This window comes from Mercurialis annua, linkage group LG3 (assembly GCF_937616625.2).
Source record: "Mercurialis annua linkage group LG3, ddMerAnnu1.2, whole genome shotgun sequence".
NCBI lineage: Eukaryota > Viridiplantae > Streptophyta > Magnoliopsida > Malpighiales > Euphorbiaceae > Mercurialis > Mercurialis annua.
The window spans coordinates 71,706,120-71,726,540 of record NC_065572.1 but is presented as its reverse complement, the minus strand read 5'-3'; the positions used below and the strand labels follow the sequence as shown (position 1 = coordinate 71,726,540).

At 34.7% G+C, this 20,421-nt stretch overlaps 2 protein-coding genes across 2 annotated transcripts; both read right to left on the bottom strand.

Moving 5' to 3' along the window:
• Positions 1-398: 398 nt before the first annotated feature.
• LOC126674575 (putative glycerol-3-phosphate transporter 1) lies at positions 399-3,340 on the bottom strand. The gene is made up of 3 exons (XM_050369049.2): positions 3,196-3,340; positions 1,363-2,433; positions 399-1,164 (listed from the first exon to the last, which is right to left on the bottom strand). The coding sequence occupies exons 2-3, from the start codon at positions 2,369-2,371 to the stop codon at positions 605-607; spliced, it is 1,569 nt and encodes a 522-aa protein (XP_050225006.1). The 5' UTR covers positions 2,372-2,433; positions 3,196-3,340; the 3' UTR covers positions 399-604.
• A 12,528-nt stretch (positions 3,341-15,868) lies between these two features.
• LOC126671577 (heat shock 22 kDa protein, mitochondrial-like) lies at positions 15,869-16,736 on the bottom strand. Its single transcript, XM_050365360.2, has 2 exons — positions 16,447-16,736; positions 15,869-16,356 (listed from the first exon to the last, which is right to left on the bottom strand). Exons 1-2 carry the CDS (start codon positions 16,658-16,660, stop codon positions 15,947-15,949), a joined length of 624 nt encoding a protein of 207 aa, XP_050221317.1. The 5' UTR covers positions 16,661-16,736; the 3' UTR covers positions 15,869-15,946.
• Positions 16,737-20,421: the final 3,685 nt, after the last annotated feature.

Here is a 20,421-nt window from a genome sequence, read left to right as displayed (position 1 = left end):
AATTCTTAATTCATTAAAATTATATTTGGTTCAATTGTTGCTGTTGCTGTTCAATATAGACAATTAATCTGAGTGATTCAGTAAGAATCTGCATGTATAATACATTTTAATTTGAGTGATTAAGTAAGAATCTGTATGTATAATGCATTAATTTGATTTCGATTTGATTTGTATATTTAAAATATGTTACTTTTTCATTTAATTTTTATCTTTTATCTTTAAGTTTTTAAAAAGAACAATAGTATTTTTTTATTTTGGTAAACCGAACCAAATCCAATTCTATCCCAAAAATTCTTTACGGTTTTAAATTTATTAAAGACTGGCCAATTTTGATTTTTTCACTTCCGAACGGAACCAAAAAACCGTTTACACACCCAAAGTTAGTTTCCACAATTCCATAGTTAAACATGACCCTGAACAAGGGTTCATCTTATTGCTGTAATGGTTAAATTGATATACAACATACAAAGAATGTACAAACAATCATTAAAAGGATCAACTCACCGATCCTCGACTCTTTTCTCCTATCTTCAGCCACTATAAAGGCCTCTCCACTCTGTTACTAATACAAATGGAATACAAAACAAGTACCATTTATTGATTTTTACACATCAACTGAAGGAGTTGATGTTCTTGATGATGCTTGAGAATTTGATTCAGCAATTTTTTCAGTAACTTCAGCCACTACAAGTCTAGTTAGAAGTAGACCAGCAACAAGAGCTGCCCCCATCAACATTGTGAAAACTGCACTCCAGCTTTTAGCAGAAATGTAACCGGTCATTAGCGGTCCAATTGCAGCCCCAACTGAGCCTGTTCCGTCTATAATTGCTGTAACTGTCGCCAACGCCCTCGAGTTTCCTTTTAGCGAACTGTGAGTTCCCAAATCAGCAGAGACTGCTGTCGTTATAAGAGCGTAAGGTCCGTTCACGAACATGCCAGTGATGAACATAAGAGCAATGTTTATGTTCAACGAAACATGTCCGTAGCTGCGGTAAAAGAAAAGTGCAGGGATCGCACAGTACATGAAGCTTGCTGCTGTAATGGCTCTGGCACCTAATCGATCAGAGATGTGCCCTGCTAAGATTCCCCCAATTACACCTCCAACATCAAACAATGTTGACATGTTCCCAGCTGAATCGTTAGACAAATACTTCCCATCAATAGCTGCAGCAAAATAAAGAATAAAAGATCAATTAGGCTTCATAATAGCAACAATAAACACATCAATTTTAGCACATAAACAGTATAGCTCATTAAGTTTTACTGATATGCAAACAGATGAACCTCACTTGATGGAACATATTAAAACTGCAACTTTACAAGACTTTAATCAGAACGAAAAAGCTGGTAAGTCCAAATTACCTGTATGGCTGAGGTAGAAAGGCAGCCAGTAGAGAAATGTGTAAGCCACCAATTTAGAGAAGAAAAGGCAAAGAGCAAATGGAGCAACTCCGGGAATTTTCCAAGCTTGAATGAAGCCAACTGCGGTATCCTTGGACTCAAAATTCGGTCTCAAAAGAGGCTGTGTGACTTCTTCACCAGATTTCCTGGGAGAATTCACTTCATCGTCCTCATTTCTGTCAACTCCAACAGACTCAGGATTAACAGGCAGAATCAGAAAAATCACTACACCAACAAAACCAATAAGAAATCCAGGCACAACAAATGACCAACCCCACCCATGTCTTAACATAGCAGCAGCAATTAATGATCCCGAAATGTTCCCTATAGATGTATGAGCATTCCATATACCCATAATTAGTCCTCTCTTTCTTTTCCCAAACCAATTTCCAACAACAGCCACCACTGAAGGCCATCCAGTGGATTGAAACAAACCGGCAAGCATTTGCATTATCAAAAAGTAGTAAAAGTTATGTATATTTGCCCAATATCCAAACCCAAATAGAGATGTGAATATACCAGTTCCGACCATTCCTATCGTCAAAAAGATCCGTAAATTCATCCTGTCGCCTATGTGACCGGAGAAATACATTCCTATCGCATATACCGACAGAAAAGCCAAATCAAGTTCACCAAGCAAGGACGTGCCATCCAATCCATTAAAAGGCGCCCACCCCTCTCCAAGTCTCGATGAAAATCTTCTTCTTTCTTCTGGTTGACTTAAGTAGGTTATCCTCCACGGATATAACTTCAAACCCAACTCGGATGATTGGGGGTCAAGAGTACTCTTAACAATACTTGTCGTTTTCCGAGCAGCATGGTAGCTAGCATAAGCGAAAAATGTAACAATCAAAACAATGATTTGGTATGTTTTGTATGAAATTCTTTTCTTTCTTATGCACTCTAAGAATTGAATTCCAAATGGTTTATGCTCATGAACTTCAAATGCTGGTTCTGATAATGAACCCATGAATATCAAATCTACAATTCTGCAGCCCTTTAATTTCCTTCCTTAAGACCAAAAGCAGCAAGCTGTGGAAACAAACAAATTTAACATTAAAGCTTAGAGAATATTAAAATCTAAATTAATTACTTCAATTCCATATCTTACAAGATCCAAACACATCTAATTAAAGTAGCTCATAAACATAGAAATCAAGCACAGTACTTAATTATTATAAGATACAGCTACAGTACAATAAGACTCACATTAGAAAAAAATAAAACCTGAATTTGATCAAATTTAGCAGGAAACAAGTCCAATTCTACAATAAAATAAAGTTTCTCGGCGATTTATTTTTAATAAAAAGGGAAAAAGAACCTCAAAAACCTCACTAAGAAGCAAAACTTTTTTTACAATATTCCAGAGACATTAAAGTTGTCAAATAATAGCCTAAAAATATAGCCAAACAAAAACCGATTGAAAAAAATACTATTAAGAAATTCTTAGATAGATTCAGTTCAACACGTCATCTATGCACCGAGCGAATCACATAATTATCAAGAAAACAAACAATGAATTAAATCTCAGGATAAATCATTACAAATTACTTTTTGATAATCATAATCAGCAGACTATCCGTGACAAAAAAAATCACAGTATAAAAATATCAGAAGAACTAGATATCAAATTTTGATCAGAAAAAAAAAAGAATTACAAAAATCAGAAGCAAAAACTTCTACCATAAAATGCTTTAAATGCATAATAAATCAACAAAATTACACAAAAATTAATTATATGAACTGCACCTGATCATGCGTAAACTATGAACTAATTAGTTAAGTAACAATTACCTCTTCTTGATCGGCTAAGCTCACTGAATTGCTTGCTGTCACTAACTTTTTTTTCGTTGAAGAAAAATAAAAAAAATGAAATGAATAATTTTTTTCTCAGTGATTTTATGTTTTAGTTGCTTAACGAACAAAAACGCTGCTTTACTTGAAAACGGAGGGGATTCTTATGGTGAACGTTAACGATAAACTAATGTTGTGGAATGTCGATTCTGTCCTCGTTTAATTTTTGCGCTGGGGTGGTTAATTTTGGTGATGCGATTTGACGGTAATGCCCCTTTGCTACATTGGACAGTGTTGGAAACGGAAATATATTGCACGTACCAATAGATGTGAAGGAACATGTTGTTTCCTTAGATGGCACGTTCTAGGATTTTCCTCACTTTTATTTTATGTTTTGTTTTCTCAATTTTATTGTTGTGAAGCTCAATTAAATTAATCCAAAATTTTACCTTCCGCAAGGGACCTACCCGACTCGAATGGGGATTAGTCTGAATGTAGAAGATTTAAAGGTGTCGTTTTATATTTAGGATCCGTTCAGAACACTTCATGTGTACCAAAAAAAATTAATTCAAAATTTCACAAATTCAAATAATAAATCAACACCATGTATAATTTTTTGTATTTTATATTACGCGGGTGTAATTTGTAAAATAAACAAAAAATATCAAAAAATTTAAAGTGACTGAGATTTTGGAAATTCGAGAATCGTTGAGCTGGATTAAAGGTGACTACAAGATTACTATCGAGTCTGATGCTTTAGAGGTAATTCAAGATATTAGAAATCCTGTTGTCGAGACGGATTTTCTAATTTTTGATTATGTGGAGTTAGCGAAGCAGTTTATTGATTTAGATTTTATTTATATGCCCGTATCAAGTCAGGTTATCAGTGGTATAATCACTATCTTGAGTTTCTTATAACTGTAATCGCTAATGAGTTAATTACAATTGATTTGTTGAAATAAATGAGTTGTGTGAGCTAAAATATTAAAAAGTAATAACTTATACACTTAACGCTCATTATACATCTTCATCTTCAATTATAAAAATTCGGACCGAAAACCACATCAATTTTTATAATCTGAGAGTATTAATTGGTTCACTCTCGTTTTATTTATTTAGATTTAGCGAATTTATGTAATTTTGATAATATTTTTATTAAGATAGTGTTCTGTGTTGAACATTAACTAACGAATTTCAATGTTTATTTTTGACTTTTTTTTGACAACTAATATAATTCTTGGATTTATTTTTATTAATTGACCCATGAATTTGTCATCTTATCAACTGAGTCATTTAATCTACATATTACTTAATTGACAAAAAAAACCTCTCAAATTATTTTTATTATAAATTAATTTCAAATTCAATTACAAACAAGGAAAACTAGACTATTGTTTTAGAAAATATTTTTCAAATATCTAATAAATAAATAACTATTAAAACTGGCCAAATACCTTCAAAATTATTTAAGTTTTCATTATTTGTCAAGATAATTTTCAAAATAACACAATTAATAAAAGATTTTGTTATCACATAATTGATAAAATATAATATCGTTGGGAATAATCATTTATGCATAAAATTAGTCTAATATTAAATAAAAAATTATACTAACTGATTCTAATATACGTGGCCAACTTGGTTGATGTAAAAAATTTCTATTTTATGACAACAACACTAATGAAAATGTGTAGAAATTTATAAATTACGTCCATAAATTGTGGTGCCTTTTATTTTTATTGGTTGCCTTTCACTTTTATATTGAAGGAGCACAAAGTTTAGAATTTATTATTGGACCGTGAATCTCAAATGCTCTCTATTTAGAGGATTTTCATGCATGCAATAGAATTGCAACAAGATCCCTCTTTTCCAGAAGTAGCTGATTTGATGCTATTGCTGAACTGCAAAATGACTCTTTACTTTGTCATTTTGTCAATATCAATACACCTCAGATCCAATTCAACAATAAATGCATTTTTAGGTACCAAATCTACATTTTCTATACTGAAAATAAATTTGTCATCTGAAATTAAACATACCTCATCTGAACCTATTTAACTAAATTTTCTGCTAGTCTTTTTTTCTTCTTCTTCTTCCATCGTAAGGCAGCATGCATTTTGATATTACAAGAAAACAATAAATATTTAAATTTCTAATAATTTATAAAAACAATATTTAAAATTTATCAATCCAAAGTCCAAACATCATATTTACAGGAAAGCGCACAAAATTATATAAAAATATTCTTTAAATTCAAAATTTAATTTTTATCTAAAAAATAAAAATATTTTCATTTTTTATATTTTTAGTTCATATAAAAAGTATATAATAGAAACATATAAGATATTCTAAAATACATTATTGATGCATTTTAATACATTTTGGATACAAAACGTACAAAAAATGAAAACTTTTAGATACGAAATGAGATTTCTTTTAATAAAAAATACATATTTTCAAAAAAAGTATGAACGATTTAGGTAATTTTTATAATTTGTCCAGATTGATATAACAATAAATAGATTAAAGTTGTGATAATGAAAAAACTTGTAAGATGTCGGCCATGGGTAATAAAAGAGATTACTACGTCGGTAATATAGTCCAATAAATTCAAGTTGAAACAAATGAACCAGATTATACATGTCCCATTGAAATAGCTAAAGCAATTATTGATCATGACTCGCTCAATTATACGTCTAAAAACAAAAAATTATTGTCTTCTAGCTTTGGTACAACATAATTGCAAATTAATTTCAGCACCATCTTTTATTTAGTTATATTACATTAATTAATTAAATTTACTATACTACAATAATTAACCCATATTAGATAAACATAAATTAAACATTGTCACATTTAGATCTTAATTTCTACTGTACTAAAAAGGACACAAAGTGCCCATTTCAGAATATTTGTATCCTTATAATTTATGAGGAATATGGGGGAATGTTGTCTTCAAACTCTAAACTGAATCAGGACCGCTAAGTTATCTGTTTTCATATTCGAAAACGGCTGAGGTTTAGTTTGGCTTTTTATTGTAAAGTCATGAGGAGGATCTGTGTCCAGCAACCATCCGAACTGACTCACTAGCTTCTTCAATCGCACTAAAGCCATAGTTGATATGTATGTGGTCCAGTCAATTATCCTCATTCAATGGCGACATCGACCGGTGCCCTTTTCAGCTAGCAGGAGGCAACCCGAGATTTTCCGAATTATCATGATAAATTTATGAATTTCATGTTCTATAAATTTTAGGAGTTTGATAGATTTTATCAATTCAAATAGTGTTTTAGTTCTCCTGTTACGGCTATTTATTACTCATCTTGTTCATAATTACTAGTAGTATATACTTATCTGCCTAACGCATAATAAAAATAATATTTTAGTTAAAACATATATAATATCCTTACTAAATTATTAGCCAATTCATCATTTTAATATATTTTTATTAAATCATAATTTAAAATAATTCATAAGATGAATATAAAACTTTTCTTGTTATTGAAATTATTAAAAATTAAAAATTATTAGTGTTATCAAAGTCAACTAGAATTAATCCAATTAAGAATTTTTTGCATATTTATCTAATTAACAAGTTTCTAATAACGAATAAGCCTATAATTTGGTACATTAAAATAAAAATTGGCTCATTAATTATAGATGGATGGAATATTTTATATGAAGATTATTATTAACTTTTTCTAGTACACGTTTTAATTAAACAAGTTTTATGCTTATATAAGGGATTTTCTTAATATATATTAATATAATTGGATGATACAAATGATATGTGCCTCTTTATATAATGCATAAGACAAATTGATCATCAAATGATGTAAACAAATTTTCATGAAAATAATATATGGTCCCCGTTCATCAAATGATTCAATTTTTGACGTTAGTGGTGGAAGGTTAGGTTAATAGGGTATAGTTTAATTAAAGTATAGCTAGCTTCTTCTGACTAGAGATTTCACTTACTAATAAAGTAATTTCCAGCACCTAAAACAATTTGAGGTCATCATTTAGTTACAGTTAATTAGTGAAGGAGGTCCAAAAATTTCATCTAAATTTTTCTCCAGTGGCTTTCTTTCTTTCTTAACATGGGGATTCTTTTTATGGTAAATGACGTCTTTTATTCATATTCTTTTAATAATATTTTAAATCTGGTTATTCGATATTCAATTATCATATGAGGGTTGATTCGAGCCCTACAAATTATATTCCAAAAGGTTATTATAATTTTACATACATGTTAAAAAATAATAATTAATTCATACTAACTACCTATAAGATTTGTTAAATCTGGATTTGAGAATAAGTTTGAGAGAAGAAGAAGAAGATTTTTGTATTGATCAAAAAATGATAACCGCTATTTAGTTACAAGCTACTGTTTATATACAAGTAAAGAGCCAGCTGGATATTAGCTGGCATCAGCTGGCATTCTAGCTTAAGTAAAAACTTAACTGCTAAGTAACTAAGTAACTAAAACTACTAATCATAAATACAGTAGTTAATAGCCTCCCCTCAAGTTGGATCTTGGTAAGAAACAAGATTCAACTTGGACAATAAAAACTGATGTGAAGATGCACCAAGGGACTTTGTAAAGAGATCAGCAAGCTGAAACTTTGAGGGAGTAAAAGTAGGAAGAATGAACCCATCTTTGTAATGTTGACGAACCAGATGACAATCAATGTCTAAGTGTTTAGTCCTCTCATGAAAGACTGGGTTAGCAGCTATATGGAGGGCTGCTTTGTTGTCACAATGTAATACAATTGGAGCTGCAATGGAAACCTGTAAGTCATTGAGTAAAAAACTGAGCCAGAGCAGTTCACAGGTGGTAGAAGCCATTGAGCGATACTCAGCTTCTGCTGAGGAGCGTGAAACTGTCACTTGCTTTTTACTCTTCCAGGAAACTAGAGATGTTCCCATAAAAATGCAAAAACCAGTTATAGAACGTCTGGAATCAACACAAGAAGCCCAGTCTGAGTCACTGTAGGCTTGAAGCTGTAAATCAGAATGAGCAGGATAATATAACCCCAAGTTTGGACAACCTTTCAGATACTTGAGGACATGTATGGCAGCTTCCCAATGAGACTGACGAGGAGAACTGAGAAACTGGCTAAGAACATTTACTGAAAAACTGATGTCTGGTCTGGTGATATTCAGATATAACAACCTTCCTATGAGCCGGCGATATTTGTTTGGATCAGATAACAAATCTCCATCAGTAGCAGACAACTTGACATTGGAAGGAAGAGGAAAAGAACTTGGTTTGACACCAGTTAAGCCAGAATCTGCCAAAATATCTAGAACATATCTTTGTTGATTCAAAGCAATACCATGAGAATCACGATGAATTTCAAGACCAAGAAAGTATGTCAAAGGACCCAGATCTTTGATAGTGAACTTAGAATCCAAAAATTGTTTCACAGTGGTTAACTGTTGCATGCTATCACCTGCAAGCAATACATCATCTACATATACAACAAGCACAGTAAAATGACCATGAAGTTTTCTGGTAAACAAGCAATTATCATGAACTGATTGCTTGAAACCAATTTCTAGTAAGGATGTTGTAAATGTAATATTCCATTGCCGAGAGGCCTGTTTAAGTCCATAAAGGGATTTGACTAATTTGCAAACTTCATGTGGTTTAGCTTTGTAATAACCTTGAGGTGGCAGCATATAAACCTCCTCTTCTAAAGTGCCATGTAAAAAGGCATTATTAACATCAAGCTGTTCTAAAAACCACCCTTTAGATGCTGCCAAAGCAATCAAAAGTCTAACAGTAACAAGCTTAGCTACAGGGGAAAAACTTTCTTTATAATCCAGACCTTCAATTTGATTATAACCCTTAGCAACTAGCCTAGCTTTAAGCCTGTCTATAGATCCATCAGAATTATGCTTTATCTTATAAACCCATTTATTTCCTATAGCAGTTTTATTTGGAGGTAGAGTAGTAAGAGACCAAGTCCCATTTTTTTCTAGTGCTGCCAACTCTAAATTCATAGCATCTACCCATCTAGAGTCTTTGTATGCTTGATTAAATGAAAAAGGTTCTTTAATAATAGATGTGGAGCATGCAGGATCACTAGAAATGGGATTGGTTTTAGTAAGAAGAGAAAATTGATGTAATGGGTATGGTTTACCATTTTGAGGTTTGACACAAGTAGCCATGTTAAAACTATGTTTTCTAGATTTTGAAATGTGAAAATCTTGGAGCCATTTAGGTTGGATGATTTGTCTAGAGGATCTCCTAGGAATGAATGTAGTATCTGTAGAATCAATATGTGGTTCTGGATTGGGTTGTTCTGGAATGGATTGAAGAGGGGACTGGGAATGAATTATGGTATTAGTGGAACAGCCAGGGGATAATGAGGTAGAGTGTGATTTACTCTGAATTGAAGTATGTGGAATGAAACCAGTGTGTAAAAGGGATGAGTCTGTGTCAAACAATGACACATTTGGAAGTACACAAGTGTCCAAGGGATCATGTGTATTATGAGAATAAGGGAAAGAGTTTTCAAAAAATTTGACATCTCTACTAACAAAGTATTTATTAGTAGTAAGATTCATGACTTTATAGGCTTTTTGGGTAGAACAGTAACCAAGAAAAATGGACTTTATGCTTCTGGTGTCAAATTTGTCTTTGGAAGGAGAAAAATTTTTGGCATAGCAAAGGCATCCAAAGACTTTGAGATTTTTGTAATCTGGTGGTTTAGAATAGAATTTCTCATAAGGTGTTTTCCAATCAAGAATTTTCATAGGCATTCTATTAATAAGATAGGTAGCAGTTAACAAACAATCTCCCCAGAATTGTTTAGGTAGGTGTGATTGAAACCTTAGAGCTCTAGCAACCTCAAGTAAATGTCTATGTTTTCTTTCTACTACACCATTCTGTTGAGGTGTGTATGGACAGGTTTGTTGATGGATAATTCCTTTGGTTTGAAGATAAGAAGAGAGTGAACTGTTGAGGAATTCAAGGCCATTATCTGTTCTAATGATTTTTACATGGGCTGCATACTGAGTATGAATCATTTTTAAGAAGGTAAGCAAAGTCTGGGTGCAATTAAGTTTCTGTCTGAGAAGATAAGTCCAAGTCACTCTTGTGTTATCATCTACTATTGTTAAAAAATAGTGAGATCCTTGATTGGAAGTGATTTTATAGGGACCCCACAAGTCTATGTGTAAAAGATCAAATGGTTGTTTGGTTTTGATTTCAGATGAAGGAAAAGCAAGTCTTTGTTGTTTAGCTTCTGAGCATATTTCACAGTCAGAAGTTTTTGGGATTTTATGAATTAAAGAAGGTAGATGAACAAGAGTAGAAATACTGGCATGTCCAAGTCTAGCATGCCAGATAGAATAAGTAGATTCATCAACAGATGCATTCATAAGAAAAATTCCTTCTTTATTCATTTTTGAAAACTGAATAGCAGGGTCAACATTATTGACAAAAACATTATCATCCATATTAATGGTGTTATTCAAAAAACTAGCAGAATCTAGTTTGTATAAACCAGCAACTTGTTGCCCTTTAGCCAAGATGACTTCAGTCTTCAGGTCCTGTATGAGGCAACATTTTGAGAAGAATGTTACCTTTAGAGGATTTGTGTTAACCAACTTACTGACAGAAAGTAAGTTATATTTAAAATCTGGTAGGAATAATGCATCTTTTAGAGTTAAATCATCATTGAGAACAACTTGTCCTGTATGATGGACCAGATTTATGACACCATTGGGTAGACAGACTTGTATGGGTTTAAGGAGTTTGGTTTTGGCTGAAAGTAGGTTAGGATTAAAAGTCATGTGATCAGATGCTCCTGTGTCTATTATCCAAGAATCTTTATCATTTAATGTAAAGCCACTAAGAGCAAAAGATGGAGAAATACCTGAAAAAGCCAATGGTTCTGCATAGCTGCGTTCTGCTGTTCCAGCAAACCTCCCAGCAGATTGTGAAGTATCTGCTACTGATTTTCCTTTGATAAATTTCAACATTCCAGCTAGTGTATTGCCCAACTGCTCATAGTTAGTAAAACTATCTGGTAAATCCCATCCTTTGTGTTCCACAGAATCATCTGAACATCCATTGTTATTGTTTCCTGTCACATTGTGTGCTTGTGCCATCCTTGGATTTTGTTGTTGTCCTTTCATCTTATTGGTTTTAAACCATTCAGGATATCCTATCAGCTTAAAACATCCTGCTTTAATATGACCATCCTTGTTACAATAGTCACAATGTCCCTTGTCTTTTGCATCTCTCTTATATCCCTGATTATAAGTTTGCTGCTTGTTCCAACTGCCCTTTGAATAACCTTGTGGATTAGCCAAAAGAGCTGTACTGTCCACTGATGAAACATTATTTCTGCTTATCTGTCCCTGCTTCTCCACAGTTAACAACATTGAATATGCTCTGTTCTCATTTGGTAATGGGTTCATCAGTAAAATCTGGTTCTTAGTATGCTCATACTCCTCATTCAATCCCATCAAGAATTGAACTAGTCTGTCTTGAGAATGATAGTCTGCTACAGCTTTGTTTAATCCACAAACACAATTCTTAAGAGCTCCACAGTTACAAACTGGCATTACATTCATGCAATTGAGTTCATCCCAAAGTCTCTTGAGTTTAGTAAAATACACTGAAATTTCATCATTTCCTTGTGTAATTAGGGTTATATCTCTTTTCAATTGATAGAGTGTAGGTCCATTACTCTGTCCAAAATGTTGTTTCAAATCATCCCATAACTCTTTAGCAGAAGATGCACAAAGAAAAGCACCTGATAAATCTCGAGAGATTGAGTTAAGTAACCATGAAATCACCATACAATCAACCTTAATCCAATGTTCATATGCATCAGAATCTTCATCAGGCATTATGCATTTTCCATTGATAAACCCTAGCTTTGTCTTAGCTCCTAAAGCTATTCTAACTGCTTTGCTCCAGCTGAAATAGTTATTGATTGTCAAAAGAGTACTCACCAATTGATTGTTTGGATTATCAGAAGATTGAAGTAGCAATGGATCTCCATTATAGAGATTCGTGTTCTTCACAGTATTTGAGGTTGATCGATGACCTAAATTGCTGCTATGTCCGGTTTCCTCCATTGTTGCAGAGTTTCGAACTGATTATCAAGTTTCAGGATCAGATTTCATGCTCTGATACCATGTTAAATCTGGATTTGAGAATAAGTTTGAGAGAAGAAGAAGAAGATTTTTGTATTGATCAAAAAATGATAACCGCTATTTAGTTACAAGCTACTGTTTATATACAAGTAAAGAGCCAGCTGGATATTAGCTGGCATCAGCTGGCATTCTAGCTTAAGTAAAAACTTAACTGCTAAGTAACTAAGTAACTAAAACTACTAATCATAAATACAGTAGTTAATAAGATTTTATTAAAAAATGATTACTTTTATATTTTATATATTTTTATTAAATGAACGACTCAATATTATGGAAAAAATGTAACTGTAAATTTTAATTTTTTAACAATAAAAGTGATAGACATAATTTTGTTATGGCTATTTAATTGACTACTACTTATTAAAATTCATGTACGCCGAGAATTTAAAAGAGCCTTGTCAATTTAGAACTTAATAATAGTATATGTCTACTTAATTGTAACATTCTTACTTATTTTAAATTTTAAATTTATAACAATAGACGGAAAATATTACCATCTCTTTCTCTCTCTCTTAGATAGATTTATTATTTTATAAGTCTCAAAATATAAAAAATTAATATTTGAATTTGAATTGTCAACTTAAAATATAAAATTTATCCTGCATTAATTTCAACAATTTATATTATATATTTTTATGTATTATTAATAATTACTCTATCTTGTAAAAAAATACTAATAATAAACTTAGTTTTTCAAGTTATATTATTAATATTAAAAAAATATTTAATATTTTTAAAATGTGTAACTTATAACATTGCAAATATCTATATAATTAAACTAAGAGTAAAATAAAAAATAATTAATTTATCTACTTACTTTTTTTAAACATAAATATCTAATTACGTTGCAAATCAAACTTCATATACTTGTGATAATAAAAAAAACAATTACTATATGCTTGTGTATGTGACAAGCATAATTATTTTTTTGATATAAATGAATGAATAATTTTCCCGCACAACCTCATGAATATTCGAATCAGATGGATCCCACCTAATCCACTCGCCGCCCCAAAGACTTAAACACTAAAAATCCGTGAAAACAGCACAAATTTACCGCCGCGTCCGCGGTGAGTCACCAAACTTTCCCAACGTCATCAAGGGCATTATCGTAATTGAACAGGCCTGCTACATTAAAATTCCAATAATTAAAAAACCTCCACATCCGAGGAGGGAAAAGCATATTCGAATATCCAAAACGAATGATACCAAATGCGCAGCGTATATGCCCGCGCCCACAGTCGGACCTTCAGTGGAGCCCATAGTCGCCACGTCATGTACGGACAACGATGACATGGACAGATTGATGGATCATGTTTAATATGTGGGGTAGGCTGATTGGGTACACGTGTCCATGTAAAGTCTTGGCTGAGTTGAGTATGGTTGTCTGTTTCATGCAATTTTTTCGAAGTAGGGTTTTGAAGAAAGGACGCAGAAATTTCCAATTATGGCTTGTTTCATGCAAATTATTAAGGGTCATTTTGAAATTTGAAACTTATGGTAGTTGTTTTATTGAATTTATTAATTTGGATAAGTGGATATTGGTTTCTATCATGAACGATATACAAATAATTTGGTTGATTGCATAAATTTCTCAAAAATTCTAATTAATTCTAGAGAATTTGATTATAGATAAATTGAGAATTACATAAGGTAGTTCCTTCTATTAAATTATATTATCTCTGCAAATAAAACAAACATATAGATTAAGACATTGAGTATATTGCTGTCTAATTGTAAATATAACAATTGAGTAGCTACATATATAGTATGGCATTTTCAAGTATTTGGTCGGTCTGGTTATAATTGAACCAAATTATTCCTGCCCAACTAACGAAGTTATTTTAGCTAAGTCAATCGAATCGACGGAGATAACTAAACTAACCGAAATCAAATTACCAAATTTTCAGAACTTCAGAGCTAAAACGAATGAATATATAACTTGGTAAAACTAATAAATATATGAATAATAATTATAAATTAAATGACAATCTAACACTATTTAGTTAATTTGGTATGTGGCTTTTGGCTAGGGACCGGATATCTTCTAACGCTTTGTTAGCCCGTCGAGGTGTTATTTCATCTTTTAATTCTACTTGCTTGCTTTGTTCCGAAGAAGAGTCGAGTATCCATATTATTTTGCAATGCCGTTTCGCTTGGGAATTTTGGAACTCAATTCTGCATTGTTGCAGCATTCAATGGGCTGCTCCAACCTCAATTCATCACTTTTTTGACTTTTGGAGTTCTCTTTCAAGCAAGCGATATCGTTGTCTTTGGCAGTCTATATGGTTTTTCGATATCTGGGAGTTATGGAAAGCAAGAAACAGGAGGACTTTCAGACATGAAATTGTGGACATCAACTCATTGATGTACTCGTCGATTTGCAATGCAGTTATCTACTACAAGGATAACAATAGCGGTTTTAATTATTCGCCGAATGATATTTTTAGAAACTTAAACTTTTCCTGTAATTTTTTGTAGCCCGTCTTTTTTCGAAAAGACTTTTGCCTTCCACTTCTTTGTGGACGTGCTAATTCAATAATCATTTACCCCAAAAAAAAACTGTAACTGAACAATTTTTATAAACTGCACCAATTAAATTAGTATTAAATTAACCAAAAATCCTTAATCAATCGAATCAACCAAAATAGATCGATATGGTTTCGGCTAATAAATTATTAATTGCTGATCCCTAGCATTTCGTGGGTCTTAAGTCTTAAAAGATAAGGAATTATATTAAAGTTGAACTTGGACAGTATATAAAGGAAGCAAAATAGTTTAAGTCACTCTCTGATCTCCTTAATTATCATTGTTTAATCTTTTTTTATGAAGATGGAATTCTCAATAGTACTTTATGCTAGCTGGTTCATTACGTGGAGAATTTCATTGTATATAAATCCAAAATCAAAATGCAAGCTCATATATATACTCTATGAAGCGTCATTTGAAAAAATAAATTATGAAAAATAAATAATAAAAATACAGAAAAATGTCAATCAGAGGGGTGTATGTGTACTAAGAAGTTTTCTATACATACTATTATAGACAGCTAGCTGATATTAAATTATACATCAATTTTGTTCTAATTAAATTGATCTTACATAATATCGATTGTATGATATTAATATTCAGATAATTGACTTCAAGAAAAAACAGTTTCGAACTTAATTTTGTATCCCTTGTCAAGCTACTGTTGCTGATATTCTTGGCAAACTATTGGCAACTCTTCTGTCATAATTCCAAAAAAAATTGGTATTTTAACAGTTTTAAACTTTTAATTTTGCATCGCTTGTCAAGCTACTGTTGCTGATTCTTGGCAAACAATTGCCAACTCTTATGTCATAATTCCAAAGAAAATAGTTTTGTTAGAGGTGAGTCAATTCTGGCTTGCGTGTATTGGGCACTCGGCCTAATCAAATATCACCTTTAGGTATCAAAATGAGCCCAGATATGGGCTTCTTATTTAAGAGCATGGCCCAACAAATTCCCAGTGTTTGTAATTTAGAATTTTTATTTATCCGGTTCTTCAAGTACAGTCTCACTCACACTCTCACATGCAAACTTTTACATTCTACTCGACCTTAACATGTACAACATTGTTCCTCTCTTCTTCTTTGGCCTTAGGCACAACTACTTTCAGCACACCATTCTTCATCTCAGCTTTAATCTCACCAGTCTTGTAAATTTTCTCCGGCAGATCAATCCTAGCACTGTATTTTCTGCCGCTCTCCTCATCTTCCGATTCCTTAGCTCCTTCACCTCTAATGATCAGAGTATTTTGTTCCATGGAAACCTTCACATCTTCCTTGGCAAGACCCGGCATCTCAACGCGGAGATTCAGAGCATCGTCAGTCTCTCGCGCGTCCCAGCCGCGTCGGATTCCACCAGCTCCGATTCCACGAAACGGATTGTCCATGAACTGGTCCATCATGTTCAGAACTTGACTCAGGTTTCTATTTGGCCAGAATGGGTCCACCACGTCTAATATACACATTGTAAGTAAAACGACGACGTTAGTATCATCATTTCAAGTCAAAATGCTCTTTTACTAGAGATTTTATAGTAGTATACCTGGGAAGAAGTTGTCCCTGCGGCGAGAGAGGGAGCGGCGGTAAGCGTTGGAATCATGTTCATCTTCGTCCTCGTCGAACTGGCAAACAGCGTTGGTGTTAAAATAGCGAGAGGCGGATGATGGGAGTGTGGCGGTTGGACGGATCATGGAACGGAGAGATGTGGGAATGAGATTTGAAGAGGTGAGTTTTTTGAGAGCTAGTGATGATGCCATTGAATTCAAGTTGATTTAGGAAAATCTAGTTGAAATTGATGATCTAGAAGCTGAAAATTGTTACGCAAGAGGAACGATGATGATGGGGTTTGTTTACACCGGCCCAAAAAAGAGCTCATATGGGCTAACTCGGGTTTTTTGAGCCCAAAAGCCATCAACTATCCTTTTGTTCCTATCTTAGCTTAGTAGTTATCTTTTTAGTAATTATCTTATTTATTTAGTTTAGTATTATCTAAATAAGAGATTGTATCTCACTAGACTAGGTTTTCTATTTTAGGGTTTGTCCCCTATAAATAGCTAGTTTTAGGTTTGTATTCTCTACAACTCAAATTATCAATCAAACACAAACAAAGCCCTGCGCTTTTCTATCCCCAACCCCCGCGGTTGGTTAATTTAGGAGTAGGAGTAGTTCAAATATTAATCTCGCCTGGGTTTCTTAACCTCCAGATTAATGTTTTAATTTAGATAAATCAAACCCTGTTCAACTTTTCGGACCGAACCGGTTAAAGCATCGATCCACACAGTACCCATCTATAAATTCAAAGATTCGAGTTTGGAAATATTTTCCTGCGAACATCTTTTGGCGACTCCACTGGGGACGCGTTTATGGTGAGCACAAAAACCGGAACGACGAAGGAAAGTTACAGGTGCACTTGTTAACGTAGCTGAGTCCAATCCGAAGTAGGTCGCACATTGTCAGGCGATTCAAACTCAGGCTTGGTGGCGAAACATGACAAAGGGTGACAAGTCAGAGTTACAGCTGCCTGGGGACCTACGCACCCCCCGCTAGAACAATGACCGTCGAGTTACAGCCGCATGGGGACATACGCACCCCCCGCTGGAACAAAACTGTCGACCTCGTAGTCAAGTATCCGAACCAAGTATATGAGGATGAGATAAATGATTATGTCCGCGACCTACCTCCCACTCGCCCTTCAGGGTCACGCGCCGATTTCATAAGTGATGAGATAGCCCAAAATATCGGCGGGTACTTGATGGGCGATTAATCAGATGGGCGAGGCCATCAAAATAGTGATGAATGGTCACACAATCATTTAAAGGGAGATAAAGGCGGATCTTGGTAGCTTAACATGTGTTCATGGAATCATTGGCGGAAGTCTTGTCGGGGTAATGTATCGTCGAGACTGCCAATAGAGTGGCCGAGTTGCCCTAAACATCGAATAAATTTGGAGTTCAGGGAGTATCGGCCAAACAAGGGCATCAACCCAACGAGTTCGGCATCCAAAATGGGCCAATGAGTATTTGAATCACCCATATGCCGAGTCTTCATATAGGGATGAGTATGTTGGGTACTAGAGGGTCTAATTTGAAGAAGGTTGCGCATCGTCAGGCGATTCAAACTCAGGCTTGGAGGCGATCATGACAAAGGGTGACAAGTCAGGGTTACAGCTGCCTGGGGACCTATGCACCCCCCGCTAGAACAATGACTGTCGAGTTACAGCCGCTTGGGGACTTACGCACCCCCCGCTGGGACAAAGACCGTCGACCTCGTAGTCGAGCATCCAAACTAAGTACATGAGGAGGAGACAAATGACTATGTCCGCGACCTACATCTGACTCGCCCCTCAAGGTCACGAGCCGATTTCATAAGTGATGAGATAGCCCAAAAATCGGCAGGTACTTGATGGGCGATGAATCAAGTGGGTGAGACCAAAATAATGATGGGTAATTACACCATCATTCAAATGGAGATAAAGACGAATGTTAGTATCTCAATCATTGGTGAAAGTCTTGTTAGGGCAACCTATCATCAAGGATGCCAATATAAAGGCCGAGTTGCCTCAAACATCAAATGGACTCAAGAATCCATGGGGTATCGGCTGAGCAAGGGTAACAACCTAACAAGTTAAACATCCAAAATTGGTTAATGAATATTTGAATTCGCCCTTATACCGATTTTTCATAGAGGGGCGAGTATAATAGGTACAAGAGGGAGAGTACCAATTTCTCAACCCCCAAGTCTCTAGGTGCCGAGTCCTTAACCTTCAAATCCTTAGATGCTGAGTACTACACTAATTATTCGGCGTTGGGCGAATCTAAATGTTGAGGGCACGATCAGTCACTGTCCACCTTGATGGGTCCTTTCAAGTTGACCACGTCGGCGATCATTCAGAATGAAGTCGATAGAGGGTGAGTATCAGTTGCACCAACAAAGGGCGAGTACCAACTCCTCAATTATTATGTCCTCAGGGCGAGTATTATGGTGCCAAAGGGTGAGTAACAAGTTCATAGGTTTTGAGTACACAAATGATCCATATAACTTTTGGTGAAGTGGGTGGCACATTGTCAGATGATCCATATACCTTTAGGCGAGTCAAGAGCTGGGGGCATGACGAAAGTCTTGTTAGGGTAACATATCGCCGATAGAGTTGCCCCAAACACGAAATAGACTCGGAGTCTAAGGGGTATCGGCTAAATGAAGGCAACATCCAAACAAGTTCGGCGTCCAAAATAAGTCAAAATACCGGGGGGGCATAGCCAATTGTCATTCACTTTGGTGAGTCCTTCTAAATTGATTCTTTGAAATTTGGGCGATCTAGTGGGTGATTACTTTGTATGGCGAGGTGATTTAACATTTAAATAAAGGCGTTCTTCAACCTTTAGAGGGTGAGTACCAAGCTCTGGGTCCCTAATAAAGTGGGCGAGTCATGAGGTTAAATTTGTGACGTTACCCAATTCATTTTGCAATGAAACGGGTGAGAGGGCGATTCTTATGCTGAACCTCCTAAGATCAAGAAGTGGTGGCATCACAAGGTGATTTTATGTTGAACATCCTAAAAAAGTGGTGGCATCATGGCCATGTTTGGTTGCCCCAAATTTATTTTTTCGGCGATGCAACCCCAACAACGAAATACATGTTGGCGATTCCTTGAGAATGTTTTTTGATATGGCGACTATGTTGGTTATCGAACGGGTGATGGACGATCTTTTAAGGGCGAGTCAAAGTATTTTGAGGCACGATCGATTACTAGCCACCTCGATGAGTCTCTTTTATGACAAAATATGGGAAACCTAGCGTGTGTATCATCCAAAATGAAAGCAAGGCAACATTTGTGCTATAATTTTGCTTAGCGAGGTCCTCAAGTGGGAAGCCCTCCAATTGTGAACCCTAAACCTCCAAGCCCTCAACCTTTGCGTCTACTCAACCGCCAAAGGGCGAGTACTAGGTTGTGTGCCGAGGTATGAGAATGAAGAAGTTTGCGTCTAAGGACTTATTTTTTGAAATCTCCTGATAATGAGATTTTATTAGCACAACCAAAGGGCGAGTACCGATCATTTGGTATTGGGTGAGTCAAGACGTCGGGGGCACGACTGTTATCCATCTAAGTTGATATTCTAAGACTCGGTACAAAATATGGAAACCAAAGTTAGTTGGGAGAATTCAAATGTTGAGGACACAGACCAATCATATGGCCGATCAGAGATCATGTTGGTTTGACGAAACAACTTGATCGGTCAAAAGACGATCAGATATGTATTAAGGGCGAGTCAAAGAGTGCCGATTAAATGACAAGAGAGATGGCTCATGGACTTTATGGTATATACATGGACCTGATTGACACATTTGACATACTTGACTAATGTATGAATTGTTCAAGTGTCAGTTGTGCAAAGTCTTAATGATATGGAGGTGGGTGTGTCGTCCAATACAAAGTGGATAGCATATGTGGCGATAAAAAAAAAAGTGGACATGCATATATTTGATTAATAATGGCCGATCATGATGAAAAGTTTCTTGA